Source organism: Orbicella faveolata, unplaced genomic scaffold, assembly GCF_042242905.1.
Source record: "Orbicella faveolata isolate gen_17 unplaced genomic scaffold, um_ofav_v1 contig_36, whole genome shotgun sequence".
Taxonomy (NCBI): domain Eukaryota; kingdom Metazoa; phylum Cnidaria; class Anthozoa; order Scleractinia; family Merulinidae; genus Orbicella; species Orbicella faveolata.
In genome coordinates, this window is record NW_028301565.1 from 14284342 (window position 1) to 14306665 (window position 22324).

Genomic DNA, 22324 nt, shown 5'->3' on the forward strand with positions numbered 1-22324 from the left:
TCCAAGAGAGTAAATTGTTGGCAAAGTTAGCGCAACCTGTACCAAGCCCCACACTTGCTTATATTTCCTCCTTAGCGCGTGCTTGATGTATGGCATGGCCTGAAGTCGCGACATGAATTTCGTGCGCAGAAAGGATGTGCAGTAACAATGGGTGTGAACGTCCTTAAATTGCCTAAGAATAAAAATATCAAAATAAATAAAAAACAGTTCACCTGGTACAGGTGTTGGTGGCGGTTGTGGCTTGGTCACTGAAAAAGAGAAATAACAGTCAATATCACATGTGAAAGCAACACAAGAAATTTAAATTTGAAAACTGTTGTTGAAGGTTATCGTTTTCTGGCTTTTTGCAGGCTATCTAGAAATCCTTTGTGCACACGTCATGTAGTAATTTTATGTACTTGTAAACCGTCAAGTCGTGGTAAGAGAATACAAGTCTGCATATGCAGGGTTGATGAGCAAACCTTGGTTAACCAAACTGCTAGCTTTCATGTTTTCAGTGCATATAGTGAAACAAAGGTTAGTATCCCACTGATTGTAACAGTAAAAAAGATTGAAAGCAATGTTGTGCCAGGTAGCACTGATATTAGAAGCTGGCAAGCAGAAAAACAAAACCTTCAAGTAGTTTGGAATGTTGAAAATCAACCAAGGAAACATAAGACTATGCAAGGTAAAGAAAACTTCAAAGACCTCGGTGGGTTAAACGGATAAGATAACGCTTTCTCTGCCAACTGAATCACAAGGCCAGATGTGAGCAGGTTGTGGCGTTAATAGATCATTTTACAGTTGTCTGCTCAGTGACCTGACCTTTGAATGGCAGTGAGGCTGGAGGTTTCCTTGTTTTGATACAGACCTCACTGCTTTTGTTGTGTAAATCAGTTGTCCTGAAGCTAAAGAGGTTTGTACCAAAGAAAGGTCACCTATAGCCTCGTGTGCATTCATAGGCCAGGTAACTGAGCACACAACTGTAAAATGGCCTATTCGTCGCAAGGTAAATATATAGCATTTGTAAGTTGTCCTTCTGCCCTTCAGTTTGTCAAAATACAGTTGGCATGCATGTATATACAGCATCAATTGGAAGGACTACCTATCAAGCATTTAAAACTCTTCAACAAACTAATATATATGTCATTTATTACCGTTACTGCAAGTCTTATTTCCAGGCAATAATTCAACTCCATTTGGACATGCGCACTTGCTTCCTCCACCAGGAGCCAATAAGCAGAGATGGCTGCACCCACCGTTGTTTATACGACAAAGAGGTCTGTTCAGCGGTGAAGCTTAAGAGAAAAGAATTGAGCTAGTAATGCATTTACAGAAATCAGAAACTACATTTGGACAATCAGTTGCCTTGGATACTGATGCACAGTGAGCATATATAAGTGATATCAGTGTTCCTGGTTCCTTAAGGGTTTTGAGGTTCTTAGGAAATCTAAATCTAAAATGCCCACTAACTAGTATAGGTAATTGTACTCATGAATGCGACTTCAATTAGGATTTACACTACCAGTGTTACTTAAAAATTTCTTAGAAAATTGCATGTGAACTATTGGGCATCACGGAAACAATTTCTCAAAGCAGAATTTTAGGCTGGCTTCTTCATAGTTTTTTTGCAACTTCTTAGTGATCATAATAAGCTAACAAAAGAGAAGTACAATGGCATCATATGAAATCTACTTACCAACTGGTTGTCTCGATTCATCAGATACCACAACACCCGCAAGTTGACCATCTGTAAGATGACCATAGTTAAAATGTAGGCCTGTGGGCTGTGTCGTGTTAAACCACTGAATACTGCGACTGTTCCTGTCTGCCCAGTATAAAACATCACCATACAAAGCTAGATCAACTGGACGCATATTTTGTGTAATATGAGCCAAACTGTCCTTGTTAGTTCCATCTAAGTCTGCGTAATCAATGTAATTGTCGTATCTATCCATCCAGATAATGCGATCAGGATCATGATTATAGTCAACGACCACACTCATGGGGAACCATGCGTAATACCAGTCAACTCCAAAGGAAACTAAGCTCCTGCGATTTTCACCAGTTAAATCTGCTCGCTCTATTCTTGGAGAATCAAAGCCAATGTCTGTCCAGAACATGTACCTTGAACAAAACAAGATACAATAAAATGTAATGCAACCCAATGCAACACCCCGCAATACACTGCATTGCAATGCACTGCATGTACAAGGCAACACAGTGAATTTAATAAACAGGTAAAACAATGCAATCCAAAGCATTCACCCTGTTACAGTGTACATAGCAGTTTGATACAACATTTAAAACACTGTTTTTGTCCTTATAATCTGAAAGATCATAGCATGTGGAATGGCTGATAGAGCCTTGGACTGTGGCTCGGATTATCTCTACGCCAACTCGGGAAGAAGAAGGCTTGCTATGGTCTTTATCAGAGTACAAAGACAAAGAAACGGTGGTCTTTATTCGCTAATTACGTTAAGGTATTTTAACCATTTCAGTTCAGGTAACATGTACAACACTGCATTACAATGAAATGGATGCCTATAACTTTTTTTTTAATTGCGATACTACACTTAATGCAAAATTTTACAGCTCCTAAAGTTACTTACATCACTATCACAACTTACAAATTACAAATTACAAAACCAATCAACATTGCTTACAACACTAACAATATAACAACCTATTTAAACAGGAGTTAACTTTTAACAACAACGATATTACTAATAAGGACAAAACTAATAATAATACAACTAACAGATACAATACTACTGCTGCTACTAATACACTATTCGAACGACTGACGAAAGTAAATATGAACGAAAAATATGCATACAACTTGCAATCCTAAAACTTACCCGCTCTTTGAATCAACAGCGATCCCACGGGGGCTGTACAAATCTTTTGTAATCAATGTCTTTCTGAGTGTGCCATCAAGGTTTGCCACTTCAATTCTCTCAAAGATGAAATCAGCGAAGTAAATCTTCTCACTTTCCCATTCAACGGCCAGTCCATAAATTTCCCCCAGGTCGTCTCTTATGATCACCTTTATCAATGGATTAAAAGACTGATTAACTAAAAATAAAAATGACATTTTTATCGCAGAGAAATTCCACGGATAACGAGTTCAGGTTACTTTAACTTATTCCACATTGAAATAAACAACACAGCAGTGGAAGCCAAAACAACAACAAAGATTTTCACAATGGAAAACAGCAAAACAAATCTAAAGCACTTGAAATCGAACTTCAAACAATGATCGTATCTCGTTGAAAAGGAAAATTACACTTGACATTAAAATGGTATAAACTAAACCAATGCCCAGGTGGGCACTACCCTATATGGGCTACATAGGTACAGTATGTGCAGCCCCAAAGGGTATGGTTTAATTTTTTAGTGGTTGTGGTCAGAAATAAGGTATCGATTTTGGCCATTTTGGTCTCATATTGGGTATGGTCTTTGCACTCTAGTATTGAAATGGGTATGTTTGTTTTTTTAGAGAGAACTACATTTTCATCATTATTGATAAGACCATCAACAAAAGCCTTTCACAATGCTTTCACATTGGTCTGAAGGGAACTAATCATCGGGCGGGTCTGAACCAGGGTATTGATTTAAGGGTCAGGTCTTAAATAAAGTCAGGTCATAAGTAGGCCGGTAGGGAAAATCACAGATTTTGGTCTTAAGGATTTTAGGGAGTGGGCTGCACACCCCCACCCCACCCAATTCTTCTGGGAATACCCAGTAAGTACCCAGTGGGGTCTTAGGTCAAAAAGCCTACATGACCTGACAAATTAATAGAAAATTTGTAATGATTTGGTGGGAGCAGTGGGAATTGACTACTTCGAATTTTTTGGTTGACACCCAACCTTGAAAACTCATCTGGAACCCTGATTACCACCCCTCGGAAACCTATGCAAGACGTTTTTCACTCTTCTCAGACTGTTATCGCTTTATAAGTTCACAGATAAATATGTACCTCACTTTCACCAGTAACTAAACTCATTCTATTTATAGTCCACAGGGCGTTGTCACTCCAATATATCATCCTTCCTTGATGGTGTATATCGACTGCACCACCCTGGACAAGACCTGACTTCACGGTCTGTACACTGACGTAAGTTTGGTTAGAGGCTGTTAGGTCAATGCATTTGATGTAATGTTCGTCAATAAAATAAAGACTGGGATCTTCCGTACAACCAAATACATCTGAAGAGGCAAATTGTAATTTCCAATTACATTCTTGACATTGTTTAAGTAGGGTGAGATCTTTATTGGGGAAATACTGGTGCAGTTATTCATTTTGTAAGATTATACAACAACCCTATTACGTTAAAGAGAGGTTACAAAAAAAGAACAGTTCTCTTATTTAATGAGAAGCAGTCCTCACTGTAATCTGTAATGCAACAAAATGTAGACCAATTAAGGAGCCAATTAGGTTATAAAAAACGGACAGATAACATTGATTCAAAAGGAGATCTATAAGTATTGTTGTTGACACTGGGAGACTGAGACAGATTAAGACTGATGAAATTGAAAAGGGTAGGATGTGCAGGGCCATAGCTAGGGAAAGGAAAACCGAAGAACTTCCCCCAGTCATAATTTTTCTCTGGCTATGGCCCTGATGCACAATCCCTCAAAGCTGTGCAACTTACTGGCAACATGAGTGCTCTCATTGCATGGTATGGCAGACTCGTTCACTGAGCACACACACTTGTAACCACCAGATTTTAAGAGACAAAGGTGACTGCAACTGTCTGCACATGAGTGATCTAAATGTAACAAAAGAGGAATAACACATACACGATTTACAGATATTGGATAAAGAATTAAATTTTATAGTAACTATTAGACGTAAGTAACAATACAAAACAAAACTAAATCCTCAACAATGCTCAATCCCAATCTATTTATCAATAACTTTCTACATGTACATACACACATAAAAAATTCTCTTTTGTTGATCTACCGGTAACCTCCACAAATTGAATCTTCAATTATCTGTACACACACACAAAAAAACTATACCTAAAGTGTAGGCCTGTAGATATTACTTAATACTGTCTTTCCATGTGCTTTTGGCATTGTTTTTTAAGTGTCCTGAATGGGAGAGTGTATATCAGAAACTCAAATCAATATTTACAACGGAAATACTTACTGTCTTGCGTAAAGTTGCCTTTTTTAACTGCAATTCCTTGGGGATGGTAAGTTCCGTGAACTACAACCTCCACATTATCATCATGTACGGTTTTACTTGTCCGAAAGATATATCCAAAAACTATATATTCAGTCCAGTAAATATACTGGTCATCCACAGCAATTCCAAATGGGCCATAGAAATACCAGAACTGCTGAATTAGGGTCTCGACTCGGCGTAGATTGAGTTGAGTCGAACTCAGATCAATGTAAAGAAGAGAATACAAATAGTAGCTCACGAAGTAGAGTCGATTGGTGTCGACATCCAGCGTTAGGCCTTTGGCATCAACAGTGGCCCCGTACCAAGTCACTCCCAGTTCAGCAATTACACGTCGATTTGACCCATCCAGTTCCGCTCGTTCGATAACTCCTGCAGCTGACCAATACATGAACCTGAAGGAGAAACAGATAGCAGACGAATGAAGCGAGTGTGTAATGTTTCGTGTTAAACTTATCCAGGTACGTCAGTATTGGTGGAAAACGTTTGCAAACTTCTACTGCACTGGCCAAGCAAGTGGAGAAATATAATATTGATCCATTGTTAGTTGTTTTTAAGTAAACCAACAGTTACAAGAAAAGTCTGGCATTATGGTCATCAAGAATTCAGTCTTATGCTTTTGTGATGTCAAGGTCAACTGTTCGAATTAAAAATAAATAGGTTTCTTGTAATTTCACTACTTCTTTTTAATGTGAAGTTGGACGTTTCACCCTAGCGTTGGTCCACGATCCACCTGCTACATGTAGTTCAAAAGAGGGTGCCTTCTATAGCATTATTTTGCACGATGTCTTCTACACTATGTTATTTCACATAGAATAACATACTAACGGAGAAACAACAACGTGACATTAAGCATAGCCTTGGAAAAAATGTACTCGTTTATTGGTGCTTTTGCATGGAACTATTGGTAAGAACGAATCCGTACTTAAAAATAAAAAAAGCTTAGGTTATGCGAAAGTGACTTCACTCCTACCCTTTAGTTGTATCCAAAGTAATGTCCACTGGAGATGAAGCCAAATCAGAAACTACTACTTTCCAATAATCGCCGTTCAACTTTGACACTTCAATGGTCCTATCACCACTGTTTATCCAGTATACATTTCCTGCCACAAGATCTAAATCGAGGCCCATGGGTTCTGTAACATTGGAACGAATGATCTCCTGGTTCTTGCCATCAATTGTGGACCGGTAAACAATACCAAGTTTGGAATCAGTCCAATAAACGCGATCTTCAAATGGATCAAAGGCTATGCCAGTTGGACTTTCGATATTTGAAAATGACAGGGGAAGGAGAATGTTTTCCGACAGTTGTGAGAAATATACTTCGTCGTGATAGGCGTCAGTAACAAATATCACATCACCAACAGTGCCTGCAAATAACGACTTGAAAATTACCATGCTGAAGAAAGCATTCCTCTAAATGAAAAATACCAGATATATACCATGCAATAGAAAATACAGCCAATGAGAATATAGGAAAGCCATCGTATATTTCACGGTATTACATCCAATTTTCCCATCATGCGCTGCGCGTATGTCGCATTGATTGTGTTGGCCACTGCATTTTCAATGGCATGGTATAAAATAGTTATAAAATAGTTTCATGGCATACCATGGAATATCCCACTTGTAACTTGTGTTTTCGTGGTATACACACTCACGTTAAGGCTTGTGTGTACATGTATACCGAGTAAATACAAACAGCTCATGGTATGGTACACACACTCACGTTAAGGCTTGTCAATAGTGCCTGCAAATAACGACTTGAAAATTACTATGCTGAAGAAAGCATTCCTCTAAATGAAAAATATCAGATATATACATTTATACCATGCAAAAGAAACTACAGCCAATCAGAATATAGGAAAGCCGTCGTATCTTTGGCGGTATTACACCCAATTTTCCCATCATGCTCCGCGTGTATGTCGCATTGATTGTGTTGGCCGCTGTATTTTCTATGGAATGCTATAAAATAGTTATGCAACGCTCTCTCGTGGTATACCATGGGATATCTCACTTGTAACTTTTATTTTCGTGGTATACACACTCACATTAAGGCTCGTGTGTGTACCGAGTAAATACAAATGGCTCATGGGATATTCCACTCATTACTATATAATAATATTGTAATTCGACATGAAATAAATTAAATACATGACAGTATATAACTAGTAAGATATTAGCAATATTGACAAATACTTTTCAACTTTGCAAGGTGATTAACGATGACGCACACATGACAGTATACTACTTGAAAGCGTTGCACTACTAGTATTTAACAACATTTGTTGCAAGTGGAGGTTAGGTGCCCAGGGAAAACACACCCAACACTCACCCTGTAACCCCAGCCCCATGATAAAGGTCCGCGCCCGCGGGGCAGGCACTGCCTGCAACTCAGCCACGAGCCCCCCACAGCTGCAGACAACCTGGGCACCACACTGAACAACAATTCCGAAGGAAACGTAAAATAATAACCCGTAAATACTGATAAAAAATTTCAGTAAATAAAGTAAAGAATCCCCAAGGGAGGATCGGGAGCGGAAAAAACGCGAAGAACGTACAAACACCCGCCTGGTGAGCACGATGCGACGGAAGCCTGAGATGCCGAGAAAACCGCTGACTGTTGCTAAGACTGGGAACCCAGCAACCGAAACCGCTGACTGTTCAATGGTGGAATGGACTCAAAAGGGCCTCTAATCACAGGAATACATACCACGACACACCTGGAGCTCGCAACTCCTGAAAAACGCTTTAAACGCTCTTACATTTTGTGCTCATCCGAGGCACTTTAGTCTCAAGAGTCTCCACCTACATGAGGTCCGGTGAAGCTAACACAGTACTTGATACATTCTACAGCTTAACAACAATATATACAACAAGATTTGGAGACTTACAGCTTATTCCATCTTCGGCAAGTTTCATTCCAGCTCCACATATGCAAGTTCGACCATTGGGTTTCAAGACGCAGAACTGGGAACATCCACCATTATCATGACATGGAGAATGCACTGAAAAAGAGTCCAAATTCATAGTCAGTGAAACTTTATCTGGCAAAGCTTGGTCAGTTTTCTGTTTAGTCTTACATAAACACTTCGATTTCAACTTTTCAAATTTTTAAATTACAGTACTTTCCCATAAAGAAAAAAATTCTATTTTGTTTGACATTTGATTACCTGGTATTTGATGATTTCCTATAACAAGAAAAGAGCGTTTTGTTAAATATTCAGCTACCTGTTATTTCAGTTCCCATAGAGTTGTGTGCGTATATCCCTTTTGGTGTTCCAAAACCGTCAGCCATTGTTTGTACTGTAGCGCTGTTAGCCGTTAAGTTTGCTTTAAAGATGGCCCCTGAAAGCGTGCCATCACCCCCAGCAGTCCAATAAAGAGTGTCATTCAATATGGCAAGACTTGTTGGTTTGTGAAGGTTTCCAGAGAGGATAGTGCGAATCTCCATATTGGCCAGATTAATATACCGTATCACATCATGGCTTTGGTCGGAAAAGAATAGACGGTTGTTGAGCTTATCAAGAACCATGTCAACAAATGTATCATCTCCAACAAATGACAAATTTGCTAGGAGCATTTGGTTTTTGCCGTCCATGTCTGCTCGGTATATTTGAAGACTATCTCCAAGTGATGAATAATACATGTGCCTGTGTATCACAAGAAAACAAAACCAATAGGGTGCAATCTGATAGCGTCAACAGCAAGATGTTTAGCAATGAAGCTAAAGTTAGAGACAGTTACACACTAATTAAAAACGTAACTGGAAATAAACAAAGGAACATGACATGCACCTTTTAAAATCACGCAGACTTGCAGACATTCAACACTTAACCAAAGAATAAAAGGTATTACAGATCATCACAGCTTTGTTTGCAAACTACATGTAGAAAGTTGAAATCTGCCAATCAAAGCCAAAAAACTTGCCACATGAAATATTGTGTACAACATAATAACTGGTTGCACTGAAGGGTATAGAAAGGCACGCAGCAAATTGTCAGCATTGTATTGGTGTGTTGAATAATATAGACTTCGGCACCAAACACGGACGTTTCAATCAAATTTTGTGCAAGGACTCTCTCTTTCCAGGCACTGAAGGACTCTTGCTTTTTCTCCATTAGCTTCTACTATATGTGCTACTTCAACTAACTTAGAAACTAAAATGCACCTAGCTGAATAACTAAATTATGGACTTAATTTGGTTTTTAATAATAATAATAATAATAATAATAATACTAATAATAATAATAATAATAATAATAAAATATTTATATAGCGCCAATATCCTAAAAGTTCAAAAGCGCTTTACAGTTAGAAATATTAAAAACACTTAAGACAAATAAAGTAAAAATAAAAAAATGTCGCTAAAAAGTTATAAAAATGCTTTCTTAAAAAGGAACGTTTTTAGTTTATGTTTAAAAAGGGACACTGAGGAGCTGTTCTTGATGTCAGACGGAAGAGTGTTAAAGTGTTAAAGTGTTAAAGAGTGTTTGGACCATGTTAAGTAATGGGAATTCATTCCCAGTCAGCCTGTGAATACAGCCGTCTCCTGTCGCTCTTGGCCAGATGGGAGGCTGTATATGCATAACCAGATCATAGCTTTTCAAAAAGATGTTGAAGTAAGAAGTAAGTCTTCGTTATGTATGGCATGAGAATTCAAAATGCGTCAAATATTTTTGAAGTTGGCCTGAAATATTAAATAGTGAACTACACCAAAATGTCACAGAGTTAGCAAGATTGCTCCGCACTATGGAATATTGTTTTGCAAATTGATCGACCTGAACATATTATCTGATATACATGTAGACCTCAAGACAGCATACTATTTAGGACTTGACTAAGCCTTACCCATCAACACTGTCCAGAGCAATGCTTTGAGGATTCTGCACATCAACAAGGATAGCCTGATAACTGCCATCAAGTGAGGCAACTCTGATGTTATTGTCATAACTGTCAGCGAAGTAGACATTCCTTCCAATAACATCTACTTCAATACCCATTGGAGAACTCACACCCCTTACCACGGCTTCTTGTGATCCATTAATTAAGAAAGATCGATAGATGTTTCCATAATCATCAGTCCAGTATATTTGTTTCTCTTTTGGATCGTAGGATATCGCTGCTGGAGCATACTCAAATGCAACCTTCAGTGGGATTACCTTTGCTGGAGAATCATGGGGGAGAGGGATGAAGTGGCACAGTGTTCGACCAGATTCACAAAATATCACGAAATCACCAGCGTCTGCAATAACATGAAATAATATTACTTTAATCTCATTCTTTGTTACCCTTATAGTAGTTTTAAGACAGTGGCTATGGCATTCAAAACAAAACCTTTTAAAATTTTTTTTGGCTCATCAGAGTTTAAATTCAGGTTGTAATCCCGCCGACGAACTACAGTGATGGAAACATCTGTGTGTAAGTGTGAAGACCAGAATCATAACTCTATCATCTTAGAAGCCCATTACACTTAACCATGCACTGACCAATGCACTTTGGTTGAAATACCTAACCATAATGATTCTTTTGGTTAGGTGTTTGGACATGTGTCACAACCAGTTGTGTTTTGGGCATGGTCAAGGTACTGTACAGTGTAAGGAAGTAAATAAGAGAATAAGGAATCCACCTGTCGAAACATCATAAAAATGTCCCACTTATAACCAAATTTTAATTTTGGGAATGAAAACGTTAACCCACCTAAACTTCCAGTCTCATTGTAGCAGATGACTGATGCATCTTCAAAGTGATAACAGTAGCTGTTAGCATTCCATTCTGCATGTTCACAATCTTCAATCGAACTCTCATTGCCCAAGCAGTGAATATTACTCAGCCATATGTGACCATTTCCTTCACCAAAAAGTGCACGCTTGGGAGCAGCAACGGCATTGTGATACCCGAGTTCCCTACAAACGACTTGCGCATCCTTGATATCCCAATAATCGTCACAAATAGTGCCCCAGTAGCCATCGTGAAATATCTCTACTCTTCCTTCAGCTTTTCTTACTCCATCAGCCAGTCTCAGTTTTTTACCTATTAAGAGAGATTACTTGCAGTGAATACTCTAATACTGAGAATGACTATTTTATTCTGAACTTTGCTGTATCAGTTTCTTTTATATATTTACATCTTTATAATTTATTCTGAAACTGACATTATACCTCTACTCACATTGCTCTGAGTGTTATTACACTGGTGACAGAGGCTTCTTCACTTTACTGAAGCGAAAAAGCCAGTGAGGGTAGTCCCAGGCGAGGGATAATGACTCGACACGTGTGTTGAGAAAAGAGAGGAAAGAAAACCTCTGGGAACAGAGTATTGTGCCTGTTGAATGTATGACAAACAATGCCCCCTTAGCTTGCTGAGATGGTACCCTGTATGTAACGGTAGGCCATCGCAGTTTACAGTGTACCTCGCACCCTCCAGCAGGTTTCCCTGACAGTCCCATAAATGATCCTACATGTAGGCTCGCAAAGATTCATAAAAAAGATACAAAATTATGACATTTGTATGATGGCCTAGAGGGCTCACAGTTCAGTTGCGGTTTTTGACACAGTTCAGTTGTAATTTTGACCCAGTTCAGTTGTGATTTTTGAAATAGTTCAGTTGTAATTTTTCACAGTTCAGTTGTGATTTTTCACAGAGTTCAGTTGTGATTTCTGACACAGATCAGTTGTGATATTTGACACAGTTCAATTGTGATTTTTAAATTACAACTGAACTGTGAAAAATCATAATTGAACTGTGAAAACTCACAACTGAAGTGTGACCCTTCTGGGCCATTGTACATTTGGGTTCACTTGTTTTTTCGTTGAGTAGCTTTTATTATTTTTCCTCTTTCTCAAGACTTCCACATACAGTCACTTGGAAAATAAAAATTTATGGTATCACACGTACAGCGAGGACCAAAAAGGTGGAAAATCTTCTCTGGAAATATGTTTAGTGACTCAGGTGCTCATAAACGAAAAAACTATCAGTGATATTTTTTTCTTCACGAGTATCAGTAACTAAACATAATTCAAAAGAAGATACTGGCATTATTTTTCAATTGCCAGTTTTCAGAAAAAGTTCGAAATATTCTACCTGGTAGCGTTTCTGGTGTATACTTGCAGACCACTCCCACATCTTCACTGTGCCTGCAGTTGTGACTTCCCCACCCTCCATGACGGCACTCTGCGATACTTGTTTCATCGCCGACACAATGGACATTATCCAGCCAAATTTGCTGTGGTGCTGTGTTTCCCTCATACCAGCCACAGCAATGTGTACTCCAAGCTCCCTCTGAATACCCCAGCATGCGACAAATCACATTTGCTTCCTCAATGCCCCAGTAGTCATCACAAATTGTTCCCCATGTGCCATTAAGAAACAGTTCTACTCGTCCCTGGTTCGACGTTGTTCCAGACCGCAAACGAACCTGTAACTCTGTACGAAGAATACACAAAAACAAAAGTTGTCATATCTTTCACTGTTTTGCAAAATACTAATTTGCATCAGCTTTTTATGGCAGATAGCAAATTTATAGAGGCAGGTAATGGAAACCACTTATTTGAAGGAAAGGAACAACATCAACTCACCTGGATGTGGTCCTGGTGCTAAAGTTGGGCCTTAATAACAAAAAAAGAAACAAGATAAGCCAAACGATGTTATCAAACTTCGACAACGGTACTGCAACATTACAACAAGTAAGGTGTTATCAATGGCAACTAACAGGCCACATAATTAAATAACTTAATAATTTATCAAATAAAGTGATAGCAATCTCCGCAAACTCATGCCGGTAAGTTAAACGCTTGCTAAACACTCGATTGGTATTCTCAAATGCATAAATAGCAATCACAGACATTCGGCTTACTGCTGTGAAACCAAGACACACCTGCGAGATCCCCAGCTCAAAATTAATGACTTGGATCTTAAAAGTTATTTTCGTCTTCCAATTCACGATTCCTGCATCACGATTCCTGCAAGGATCTATGGCAGGGAAGTTAAAAAGACTCTCCTTAACTACCTCTTATGCCTAACGAAGTATCAAGCCCAAAAGACTCGAAGGTATTCACTCAATCTCCTCCAATAGTGGAAAAACAAACCATTCACATAACGCTGCGTCCAGTTAAAGAAAAAGAAACAGGCTGAGCTCAAATTCACTTGTATTGGTGTACCAACACAAATCCCTTTGGAAGCACCTGTGGATCAGCTATTTACCTTCAGTTGGTGGAATAGAGTCATTTCTGCACACAACGCCTGCATCTTCTGCATGGGAACAATCATGTTCTTCCCAGCCTCTGTGACGACAAGCAGCAATGCTTTGCTCATCACCGCGACACTTGACATTATCCATCCAAATGGGAAAGGATTTGTTTCCTGCACCAAAGTAACCCACATGGAAGGCCCCAGAAAAGTTCAGCATCTTACAGACAACTGTAGCCTCCCTCAAGCCCCAGTGATCATCACAAATGGTTCCCCATTTGTTGTCATAATAGACTTCAACACGACCCTCATGCGATGAATTTGATCCACTAAGACGTAATTTGAGATCTGCAAAAAAAGCGTTTCCAATATGGATAATGAACTCAGTCTCAAAGGTCCAAAAATAAAAAAAAAATAATTCTAACTAGAAGTTTTGTATTCTGTACTGTCTTGTATTATCCACCTGTGATCAAAGACTGAATAAAGGTCAAAGAATAGCATGGGCAACAATAAAATCATTACCCAACGTTGCCAAAGGAAGTACAAAAGTTCATTGATTCATCAAAGAATAGCTGTAGTATGACTACATGTAATCCCTGGCTGTACTACTGCTTAAAGCATCACATCATATGTACAGCTGATTTGAGAAAATTACTGTGTTTCCCCTTCAATCACTTTAAAGTGCTTAGGAATAATAACAGTTTACCTGGTACAGGAAGTGGTGGTGGTCCTGGCTGGGTCACTGAAAAATTGAAGAAGATATAACATAGCATAAGAGCAAGGTAATCACTAAAGCCCAGTTCTCGAAGGTTATTGAACCCCTTCCTGATTGTCATCTACAAATCCATCCAGAGTACACGGATCATCTAATAAATCTGACAAATTAGGTATTTTTAAATCTTCAAGTTGGGCAATATTGATAATCAAAACGCAATAAATGACAATTGATAATGCTAGTCACAGCTGAATTGCCAAAGTGCAAACTCTATGATCTCACACACTCAGCTACAAAACCTATACTGTAGACAGATGTCTGCTTTACTGCTCGGGCTTGCGTATACAACAGACTGTTGTGAGGTCACAATATTTTCCTACATTTTCCTTTATGGGTTTTTTAAGAAAAACCTTCATGCAAATGACACATCTAGTTTCATTACCGTTACTGCAAGTCTTATTTCCAGGTAATAATTCCACACCATTTGGACATGCACACTTGCTTCCTCCACCAGGAGCCAATAAGCAGAGATGGCTGCATCCGCCATTGTTAATGCGACACGGTGGATGATTCACAGCTTAAAAGAGGAGCAAACTCGTATTAGTCACAGTAGTGTCCAAGAATTAGGAGTCACTCATAAACTTACATTTGCACCATGGAATAATGTATTAGCTTTTATTTGGGATGCCTTGTAAAAGTAACAAGGGTCCACTGTTTAACAAAACTGACAAGTTTCATTGTACACCTTTAATGATTTGTCTTTAATGTGTTTTCTCCTAAAAGGCCATGGTTAGAATAACCAGCATTGAGTATTCCACTGACAAAACAAGATGACAAGAACTACATGTATCGTATTGATACAATTTTTATATCAAATATCACAATTATCAAATGAATCTTCTTACCAAATGGTTGTCTCGACTTGTCAGATACCACAATACCCGCAAGGTAACCATTTGTGAGATGACCATAGTTGTAATGCAAGTTAATTGGCTGCGTCATGTTAAACCACTCAATGCTACGACTGTTCTCGTCTGCCCAGTAAAGAATATCACCATACAATGCTAGATCTGCTGGACGTATATTTTGACTAATATATCCCAGCTCTTTCTTATTCCCCTCGAAGTCTGCGTAATCAATGTAATTGTCGTATCTATCCATCCAGATAATGCGATTAGGATCATGATCATAGTCCACAACCACACTCATGGGGAACCATGCGTAATACCAGTCAACTCCAAAGGAAACTAAGCTCCTGCGATTTTCACCAGTTAAATCTGCTCGTTCTATTCTTGGAGAATCAAAGCCAATGTCTGTCCAGAACATGTACCTTCAATAGTCACAATAAAATGTAAGAAATATAAATTGCATATACTGTAAATAAATATAAAATATAATGTAATATTTATGTTTCATACAATTAGAAACAAGAAAACGTCACACAAATAAAGGACAAAAAGAAAACACAACAAAACACAACAACAGTCCAACATGAAAAAACAGACGAAGGGAATCTGAGTGCTACCAAATCTACCGAGAGGAACAAGTCCTGTGTTGTGCCAATAAAAGTTTTTTCTGTAGCAAACCAGATATGTTCGTTTAAAGAATTAGGTATAATGTCAGACTTTAGAATTCTTTTCCATTCAAACATTGCAATTTCACAAAAGCAATCGGACATCCGTTTAAGTCTTTATAATTATCATAATGTGAAAAGATCACCTCGTAGAAAGGCTGACATAACCTTTGCCTGTGGCTTGGATTCTCCCTACTTTATCTCAGAATAAAAATGGGTCCTACAATTAATTAACTATTAATCAATTAATGCCTGTGTCCCAATTATAACCGAAGGCATCATCTCGTATTAACCACTTGCAACCCTACAACTTACCCACTCTTTGGATCAACAGCAATCCCACGGGGGCTGTACAAATCTCTTGTAATCAATGTTTTTCTGAACGAGCCATCAAGGTTTGCTACCTCAATTCTCTCAAAGATGAAATCAGTGAAGTAAATCTTCTCACTTTCCCATTCAACGGCCAGTCCATAAATTTCCCCCAGGTCGTCTCTTATGATCACCTTTATCAATGGATTTAAAGACTGATTAGCTAACAGAAAAAAGACGTGTCACATTGCTCCCACACACTCTCTGTAAGGGGAAGACAAATCAAAGGGAAAACAATTTCCGATTACATATGAACTTTCACTTAATATTTTGTATTGAAGCAGACAACAAAAGGGATAAAACCACTGGGAATCTTCTTCAAATAGTATGATGGAAATCTGTTCAGTTTTGACAAAGCTGTGAGGTAGGTATCTAACAAAGAAGGAAAAATATACTTATGAATGGTATAAACTAACCAGAGGCAAGAATCTACTGTACATAAACTTCATGTATACTTTTATCTAATAATTGTTAGTGTACTATAAGTTAACATCCATATGTATTTACCTCAGTTTCACCAGTAACTAAACTCATTCTATTTATAGTCCACAGGGCAATGTCACTCCAGTATATCATCCTCCCCCAATAGTGTACGTCGATTGCACCACCCTGGACAAGATCTGACTTCAAGGTCTTCACACTGACATAGGTTTGGTTGGAGGCTGTCAGCTCAATGCATTTGATGTGATGGTCATCAATAAAATATAGACTGGGATCTTCTGTACAACCAAATACTGGGGATGCAAATTGTAAATTCCAATTACATTGACATTGTTTAAGTAGGGTGAGATCTTTATTGGGGAAATACTGGTCTGACTAGTTACTCATTTTGTAAGATTATACTACAAGCCTAAGAGAGGTTACAAAAGAACAGTTCTTTTTTCTAATCAAAAGCAGTCCTCATTTGTGGTCCATAATGCGACAAAATATAGACCAATTAAGAAACCAAAAGGTTAAAAAACAGACAGATAACGGTGAGTCAATAATTAGGACAAGGATAATTTTTGAAATTGGGAAGTCATTGAGCCATATCAAGAATGAAGAGACTGAAAAGCAAAGAGCAGGGTGTGCAATACATGAAAGCTAAGCAACTTACTGGTAACATGAGTGCTCTCATTGCATGGCATGGCAGACTCATTCACTGAGCATGCACACTTGTAACCACCAGGTTTCAACAGACAAAGGTGACTGCAACTGTCAGCACATGAGTGATCTAAACATAACAAAATATGGAATAATAAATCATACTGTACATGTAAATGTAACAGATATTTGGATAAAACATCTTTAGTTAATATGTAACTCTGAGAGGTCAGTATTTTCTAAGGGAGGCAGTGTGGTCAAGTGGTTTAAGATCCCTGGATCAAATCCTCCATTCTACCACCATCTGGATTTGTTCTCTGTAGTCCCAAATTCAATTCCTCTGCTGCCTTTTGTCAAGCCAACGGGTCAGCCTCCCACCAACTGGGATTCTTAACAGTTTATGTTTTGTGTACAATATTTGTTTATTTTAATACATGTACATTGCATTTGCAGTGTCACCAATTACATGTAACACAGTGTTAAATACATTTATTACATGACTGAGGAGAACATTACTTCATTGTGATTGGCTGAGGGCAGGCCAATTAATAATTGTTAATTCCTAATTTGCACTGCAGTGCAAATTAGTGCCAGGTGTTTGCAATTTTCTCAGTCATAGAGTAAGTGAGTAATAATATAATTATATGAAAACTTGAACAATTAAGAATTTTACACCACAAGTGATATTTGAAAATAATATTCTTTCAAATTGCACAAGCCTTTAGGCAAGTGCAATTTAAAAGATTTTCAAAAAATTATCACTCGTAATGCAAATTCTCAATTGCACTTGCATTCATACAAAGAATTTTTTCTTATTTTACTAAACAATGCTAATTCCAATCCCTTAAACCTTCGATATGCACACATGAAGAATTCCATTTTGATCTATTACAAAACCTTCTCGAAATTTTCTGTTACATGACACATGCACCTGTACATATACATGTACATGTAAAGTGTAGATATTACATGTACTTGATACTGTCTTTCCATACACTTTTTGCATTGTTGTTAAAGTCCCTTGGATAGGAGGGTGTACATGTATATCAGAAATTCAAATCAATATTTACAACGGAAATACTTACTGTCTTGGGTAAAGTTGCCTTTTTTAACTGCAATTCCTTTGGGTTCGTAAGTCCCGCTAATTACAACCTCGACATCATCATCATGTAAGTTCTTACTTCTCCGAAAGACATATCCAAAAACTATATATTCAGTCCAGTAAACATACTGGTCATCCACAGCAATTCCAAATGGGCCATAGAAATACCAGAACTGCTGAATTAGAGTATGAACTGGGCGGAGGCGGAGTTGAGTCGAACTCAGATCAATGTAAAGAAGAGAATACAGATGGTAGCTCACAAAATAGAGTCGATTGTTGTGAACATCCAGCGTTAGGCCTTTCGCATCAATAGTGGCCCCATACCTAGTCACTCCCAGTTCAGTAACTTTACGTCGATTTGACCCATCCAGTTCCGCTCGTTCAATGACTCCTTCAGCTGACCAATACATGAACCTAAAGGATAAACAGATAGCAGATGAATGAAGTGCCAGTGTCATGTTTTGTGTTACACTTTAAAAAAGTGTAGTATTGGTGGAAACCATTCACAAGCTTCGGCTGTACTAGCCAACCAGTAAATATACCATAAAAATATTAGGGAGAACGTTGATCCATAGTTACATGACTTTTTGTACAGTTCTTTAAGGTTGTAGCTTAATAAACTAACAGAAAAGAAAAGTCTGGCACTACATTGTATGGTCTGCAAGAATCCAGTCTTATGCTGTTGTCAGTAAAATCATAGCACATGATCAAATATCCAACTTAAAAATAAATATTAGGTTTTTTGCAGTTTCAAGTTTTACTCATGTGAAGTTGGATATTTCACCCTAGCCTTGGTCCAAGATCCACTAATGCTAATTCAGTTGAACATGCCTTCTAGCATTTGTGCCACGTCTTCTACAATATGTTAGTTGACATAAAATACATGTACATGTAACAAATTGGCCCTGGAAAAAATGTACTCCTTTAGTGGTGCTTTTGCATGGAACTGTTGGTGAAAACAAATCCATGCACAAATGCATCCAACCCCTAAACGACTCAATAGTGAAAGCTGAGACTACTTATGATTTTAGAAGGTTATTAAATGTTGAGGTTCATAGACCAAAAACAGAAGTGGGAAGATCTTCCTTTAAACATAGAGCTGCATTATCCTAGAACCTCCTTCCTGATGACATCAAGAACTGTTCAAACCTGGCTTCTTTCAAGGAAAAACTTAAGGAAAATAAGTTAGAGCATTCTAAAATCTATCACTTTTGCTAAAGCTTCTTGCAGCATTTCCAACAAATCTTTAGACTTTAAATATTTTTAATATTTACTATATATTGTCATTAATATTTATTTATTTAAATTATCATTATTTATTCACCCATTTTCACTTTATTAATTAATCATTTTCGATAATGCAAGTCCACATCAGGACTTAACGTCTTGCCGATTCTTCAACCTGCTTTATCAGACACATAAACCATGTATGAATGTATGTATGTGATATAATAATTTACGGGAAAGTGACTTCATTCCTACCCTTTAGTTGTATCCAAAGTAATGTCTACTGGAGAGGAAGCCAACTCAGAAACTACTACTTTCCAATAATCGCCGTTCAACTTTGACACTTCAATGGTCCTATCACCACTGTTTATCCAGTATACATTTCCTGCCACAAGATCTAAATCGAGGCCCATGGGTTCTGTAACATTGGAACGAATGATCTCCTGGTTCTTGCCATCAATTGTGGACCGGTAAACAATACCAAGTTTGGAATCAGTCCAATAAACGCGATCTTCAAATGGATCAAAGGCTATGCCAGTTGGACTTTCGATATTTGAAAATGACAGGGGAACAAGAATGCTTTCCGACAGTTGTGAGAAATATACTTCATTGTGATAGGAGTCAGTAACAAATATCACATCACCAACAGTGCCTGCAAATAACGACTTGAAAATTACCATGCTGAAGAAAGCATTCCTCTAAATGAAAAATACCAGATATATACCATGCAATAGAAAATACAGCCAATGAGAATATAGGAAAGCCATCGTATATTTCGCGGTATTACATCCAATTTTCCCATCATGCGCTGCGCGTATGTCGCATTGATTGTTTTGGCCACTGCATTTTCAATGGCATGGTATAAAATAGTTATAAAATAGTTTCATGGCATACCATGGAATATCCCACTTGTAACTTGTGTTTTCGTGGTATACACACTCACATTAAGGCTTGTGTGTACATGTATACCGAGTAAATACAAATGGTTCATGGTATGGTATACACACTCACGTTAAGGCTTGTGTGTACATGTATGCCGAGCAAATACAAATGGTTCATGGAATATTCCATGGTATACTGTTATTTACCCGACAGACACTATGCCAGGTTGTCTTGTGCCTTTCTTACCCATCATGCCTTCTCAACTTTGCAAGGTGATTAACGATGACGCATACATGACAGTATACTACTTGAAAGCGTTGCACTACTAGTATTTAACAACATTTGTTGCCAGTGGAGGTTAGGTCCCCAGGGAAAACACACACAACACTAACACTGTAACCCCAGCCCCATGATGTACATGTAAGACCGCCCACAGGCCAGGCACTGCCTGCAACTCAGCCACAAGCCCCCCACGTAAAATAATAACCCATAAATACTGATAAAAAATTTCAGTAAATACAGTAAAGAATCCCCAAGGGAGGATTGGGAGGGGGAAAAACACAAAGAACGTACAAACACTTGCCTGGTGAGCACGATGCAATGGAAGCCCAAGATGCCGAGAAGACCACTGACTGTTGCTAAGACTGGGAACCCAGCAACCAAAACCGCTGACAGTTCAATGGTGGAAGGGACCCAAAAGGGCCTCTAACCACAGGAATACATACCACAACACACCTGGAGTTCCCAATCCCCAAAAAACACTTTAAACTCTCTTTACATTTTGTGCGCGACCAAGGCATTTTAGTCTCAGAGTGCCACTCTCCACCTACATGAGATCTGGTGAAGCTAACACAGCACTTGATATATTTCACAGTTTAACAACAATATATACAACAAGATTTAAAGACTTACAGCTTATTCCATCTTCGGCAAGTTTCATTCCAGCTCCACATATGCAAGTTCGACCATTGGGATTCAAGACGCAGAACTGGGAACATCCACCATTATCCTGACATGGAGATTGCACTGAAAAAGAGTCCAAATTCACATTTAGTGAACCTTTATCTGGCAAAGCTTAGTCAGTTTTCTGTTTAGTCTTACATAAACAATTCATTTTCAACTTTTCAAATTTTTAAATTGCATTACTCTCCCATAAAAAATAAATTGCATTTTGTTTGGCATTTGATTACCTGATATTTGATGATTTCCTATGACAAGAAAAGAGCATTTTGTTAAATGTTTTTATTTAGCTACCTGTTGTTTCAGCTGCCATAGAATTGTATGCGTATATCCCTTTTGGTGTCCCAAAACCGTCAGCCATTGTTTGTGCTGTAGCGCTGTTAGCCGTTAAGTTTGCTTTAAAGATGGCCCCTGAAAACGTGCCATCACCCCCAGCAGTCCAATAAAGAGTGTCATTCAATATGGCAAGACTTGTTGGTTTGTGAAGATTTCCAGAAAGGATAGTGCGAATCTCCATATTGGTCAGATTAATATACCGTATCACATCATGGCTTTGGTCGGAAAAGAATAGACGGTTGTTGAGCTTATCAAGAACCATGTCAACAAATGTATCATCTCCAACAAATGACAAATTTGCCAGGAGCATTTGGTTTTTGCCGTCCATGTCTGCTCGGTATATTTGAAGACTATCTCCAAGTGACGAATAATACATGTGCCTGTGTATCAAAAGAAAACAAAGCCAATAGGGTGCAATCTGATAGCGTCAACAGCAAGATGTTTAGCAATGAAGCTAAAGTTAGAGACAGTTACACACTAATTAAAAACGTAACTGGAAATAAACAAAGGAACATTACATGCACCTTTCAAAATCACACAAACTTGAAGACATTCAACACTTAACCAAAGAATAAAAGGTATTACAGATCATCACAGCTTTGTTTGCAAACTACATGTAGAAAGTTGAAATCTGCCAATCAAAGCCAAAACACTTGCCACATGAACTATTGTGTACAACATAATAACCGGTTGCACTGAACGGTATAGAAAGGC

At 38.2% G+C, this 22324-nt stretch overlaps 1 protein-coding gene across 2 annotated transcripts in view; it reads right to left on the reverse strand.

Moving 5' to 3' along the window:
* Positions 1–22324, reverse strand: part of LOC110064321 (uncharacterized) — a 63978-nt gene that overhangs the window by 17161 nt on the left and 24493 nt on the right. For both annotated transcript variants that reach the window (XM_089275377.1, XM_089275378.1), the window contains exons 13-37: positions 21569–21990; positions 21227–21340; positions 19688–20084; positions 18189–18619; positions 17117–17233; positions 16528–16754; positions 15967–16154; positions 14984–15408; positions 14521–14655; positions 14070–14105; positions 13379–13711; positions 12754–12783; positions 12260–12601; positions 10877–11209; positions 10028–10421; positions 8408–8829; positions 8071–8184; positions 6150–6546; positions 5141–5571; positions 4638–4754; positions 3962–4191; positions 2841–3028; positions 1679–2106; positions 1137–1277; positions 213–248 (exon numbers count right to left, since the gene is read on the reverse strand). In XM_089275377.1, coding sequence (XP_089131503.1) covers positions 213–248; positions 1137–1277; positions 1679–2106; positions 2841–3028; positions 3962–4191; positions 4638–4754; positions 5141–5571; positions 6150–6546; positions 8071–8184; positions 8408–8829; positions 10028–10421; positions 10877–11209; positions 12260–12601; positions 12754–12783; positions 13379–13711; positions 14070–14105; positions 14521–14655; positions 14984–15408; positions 15967–16154; positions 16528–16754; positions 17117–17233; positions 18189–18619; positions 19688–20084; positions 21227–21340; positions 21569–21990 — 6428 coding nt within the window. The remainder of the gene's footprint in view (positions 1–212; positions 249–1136; positions 1278–1678; positions 2107–2840; positions 3029–3961; positions 4192–4637; positions 4755–5140; positions 5572–6149; positions 6547–8070; positions 8185–8407; positions 8830–10027; positions 10422–10876; positions 11210–12259; positions 12602–12753; positions 12784–13378; positions 13712–14069; positions 14106–14520; positions 14656–14983; positions 15409–15966; positions 16155–16527; positions 16755–17116; positions 17234–18188; positions 18620–19687; positions 20085–21226; positions 21341–21568; positions 21991–22324) is intronic.